The sequence below is a fragment of the Carex rostrata genome, chromosome 31, assembly GCF_964058835.1.
Source record: "Carex rostrata chromosome 31, lpCarRost1.2, whole genome shotgun sequence".
Lineage (NCBI taxonomy): Eukaryota > Viridiplantae > Streptophyta > Magnoliopsida > Poales > Cyperaceae > Carex > Carex rostrata.
Genome location: NC_135948.1, coordinates 5,410,558 through 5,414,232, shown reverse-complemented (window position 1 = coordinate 5,414,232; position 3,675 = coordinate 5,410,558). Strand labels below are relative to the sequence as shown.

The 3,675-nt window shown below is 38.0% G+C and overlaps 1 protein-coding gene across 1 annotated transcript; it reads left to right on the top strand.

Moving 5' to 3' along the window:
- Window positions 1-1,597: 1,597 nt before the first annotated feature.
- Window positions 1,598-3,119, top strand: LOC144547215 (serine/threonine-protein phosphatase 7 long form homolog). Its single transcript, XM_078295806.1, has 5 exons — window positions 1,598-1,672; window positions 1,759-1,840; window positions 2,061-2,316; window positions 2,398-2,887; window positions 2,970-3,119. The coding sequence occupies exons 1-5, from the start codon at window positions 1,598-1,600 to the stop codon at window positions 3,117-3,119; spliced, it is 1,053 nt and encodes a 350-aa protein (XP_078151932.1).
- The last annotated feature ends 556 nt before the right edge of the window (window positions 3,120-3,675 follow it).

Sequence of the window (3,675 nt, the reverse complement as noted above, 5' to 3'; positions counted from 1 at the left end):
TCTTTAAAATGGTCCGGTTAACCGTTAACCGGAAAATTGGTTTCGGTCCGGTTAACGGTTAACCGGTTTCATTGGTTCGGTTAACCGGTTTCATTGGTTCGGTTAACCGTTTAGCGGAAAGATTGGTTCGGTGAACCGTTAACCGGACCCGGGTTATTTTTTTTTTTTTTTTAGACGCGTGGGGGTCATGCCGATGGGGTATCGACACGTGGCAGATGGGATGGGTTCGGTGAACCGTTAACCGGACCCGGGTTTTTTTTTTTTTAGACGCGTGGGGGTCATGCGATGGGGTGTCGACACGTGGCATATCCACTGTAGACCCGTGGCTGATGATTTTATAAGGGGGTAAGGTTTGAGAATGTTTTAGCATGGTGCTCGTTTGAGAAGCAGAGCAGAGATCATCCGACATCAGGTTTTTTTTTTTTTCATAAGAAATAATTTTTTCAAATTACAGTGTACAATATACCAGGAACTAGTTTAATTAGGAAAGTGTTAAATAAGCCTTATTCCATATAAATAGAAATTAATAATTTTGTCGTTTACAAAAATGAATGATGCTTAATTGCTTATGCTGCTCATTGAATTTGCTTATCTTTTATTTATTTTATTATTAAAATAATAGTGTTGTCTAATGAATGATGTTCTTATTGTTAGTTAAAATAGATTGTGTCGGATTATATTTATGTTTTTGCACGAATATTGCTATGTTCTGAAAAGTTAATTTATGTAATTATTTATTCGGTTAATATTTTATTTAATTTTTAGTTACTAATAATAATTACTTAAGAATTTATATAATATGATATCTTTATTAATGACATCCGTCAAATTTGCAAAATCCCATCACCTGAAAAAAAAATATTAATTCAACATGATTCATCTTGTAAGAAGGTTCTTTGCTGAGCTAATGTCAAACTAATGTACAACCAATGAGCAATCAAGCCTTAAAACAATCAAGAAAGACTTTAATAATTTTGTCCTTTACAAAATAATTTTGTAAGTGCTAATATTTTAATTGTTTTGGTTCTTTTCCTAAAAATTTCATGTATTACTCCATGGAGAAATAATTAGAGATTATCATCAGATGTTGCATGTATTAAACTTGTTAGGTTGAATTTGATTGAATTTGAAAGATATTCAAAATTCAACCCAATTATCCTTAAAAATTCAACCCAATTAATGTAAAATTCCAAAATGGTGAAAAATAATTTAGAAACTTCCAAAATAGTGTAGAATAATTTAGAAAAGTTCCAAAATAGTTTAGAGTAATTTGTAAAATACCAAAATGGTGAAAAATAAATTAGGAAGTTGTAAAATAGTGTAGAATAATTTAGATAATTTTAAAGTGGTGCCCGAATAATTTAGAAAGTTCCAAAATAGTCGATAATAATTTAGAAAAGTTCAAAAACGGTCTAGAATAATTTAGAAAATTTTAAAATAGTGTAAAATAGTTTAGAAAATTTAGGTAATCCAAATTGGTTTAGAAATAATTAGAAACATCCAAAACGTTTTAGATTAGTTTAAAATTCTTGAAAATAATGAATTAACTTTGAATTAATTTTGTAGCATGGCAGACGAAATCAATGATGAAGTACCTATGGCGCGAGATACTTTTAGTGATCTGTTGTGGATACCGCATACCAGTCACAGGGTGTGTCAGGCTTCTGAGGAGGTAAGCAATTACTTATTTCTTTTTTTCTGACTTGTTCAGAAATATCATCTTGTTTTAATTTCGAATTTTTATTTTCGGTAATGTAGAAAAAGGAGGTTATAAACGTGAAGCACTACCGTTGCATGACCGCGTACCACGCTGCATACGCGCCATTCTTGATTCGATTGGGTTTATACCAGATCGCATGCATGCCTCACAAGAAAATCGATGCGGCGCTGATACACGGACTTGTGGAGCGGTGACGTCCCGAGACACACACCTTTCATCTTCCCTTCGGAGAGATGACAGGTATTAACTTCGAAACCATTTCAAATAAATCTGTTCTTTGTGATAATTTACTGACAATTCAAATGAAGAAATTTATATTTTTTAATTTGATAAATTACAGTTACTTTGGAGGACGTCAGCTGTTTATGGGGTTTGCCCATTACGGGAGTCCCAGTGACAGGGACTACAGACGGGAGGAATGCAAAAGGCAGGCTCTTCGAATTGTTAGGAATCAAAGAGCATGAGCAGAGTGATCTTTTGAAAAAACGGGGGTCTGAGAGAAATGAAAAAAGCATGGAGTTGACTTTCCTCAAATCTAAGTTTCGTGAACGATTTGAGAATCTACCAGTAGAACGCGACGAGGATACGCTGAAGTGGTAAGTATATATATATATATATCAATTTATCCGTTCTTTAGCCTATCAATAATGTACTCACCTTGTCTTGAATTTTGCTAGGTATGTCCGTGCATATATCTTGGACCTGATGTCGTCCAGTTTGTACCCAGACAGTGGCGGGGACGGGATACCGTTGTGGTATCTCGATCTAATTGTGGATTTGGACACGCCGGTACAGTACAATTGGGGTGGTGCAGTTCTTGCATATCTGTATCGGCATCTATGTCTCGCCACCGAGCCCGGGAGAGGATCTATGTATGGTCCGGTGATGCTTCTGCAGCACTGGTCATGGACCCGCTTTCCAGTTCTCCGGCCTGAGCCGCAAACTAAAAATTGGGAACCTACCTGGGGCGCTCCATCGCTTGATACAGATGCATCTTTTGCGTACAAATGGTGTTGTCCGCACAAATACGTGTCATCCTCCCACTACAAGACCCAGGGTGCACGTATCCCGCGGGGCCAGTTTCAGAGTTTGACGGAGGATCATGTGAATTGGGAGCCGTATGGGACGGTCTACAGCAAGCTTCCGACAGTGACCCAGCAGGGAAGGGTATGTTTCAATCTAGTTATTTATTTAGTTATGTGTTACCGTATTTATAAATTATAACTCACATTCTTGATAAATTTATCAGCCTTACTACTTGTATCGCGGTCCACTGTTATTTTATTGGATCGTTGAGCATACCTATCCGGATCGCTGCATGCGCCAATTCGGATTGTTTCAAGAGATTTCGATGCCAGAACCATTGAATAGGCACACGCATGTTGAGTTGCACAAGTAAGGTTTACTCACCGTCAATTTCCTTATTTATGTTACTTATCTTTGGATGTTAAGTTCTTATAAAATTATGAGCAGGTTGATGTTGGGCTCAAAGAAGAACGAGTCCTGGGCCACAAGACACGTGGAATATGTTCAGTTGGCTACTGCATATGAGGCGCAAGTAATCAGAGAAGGTCGCTCGTTTGACCAAAACGACCTTCCGCGTTATCGCAAGTGGTACCAGAAGGGATGTATGGCATCTGTCTATCTGTTTAGTCAGCACGTGGAAGGAATGGATCGTACGAATTGGCTCCCCAGAGCAGAGCACGGGCCGAGTGGATACATTCCCAGCGGACCACTTGTCACTCGAACTGTAAATATTTTTAATTGCTATCCTCGTTGATTCAGTTATTTAAGACTCCTAATTGCTAAAATTGAAACTGTTTGTGTATAGGCATTGACTGGGATTGGAGAGTTGGCGCACGGCGTCAAGATGTTCTTTACCAAGGGGTGGCGAAAGCTTGGTAAAAAACTGATGAGAACCGGCTGGCGTCTCTGCTGTGATACAGGTTTCGGTC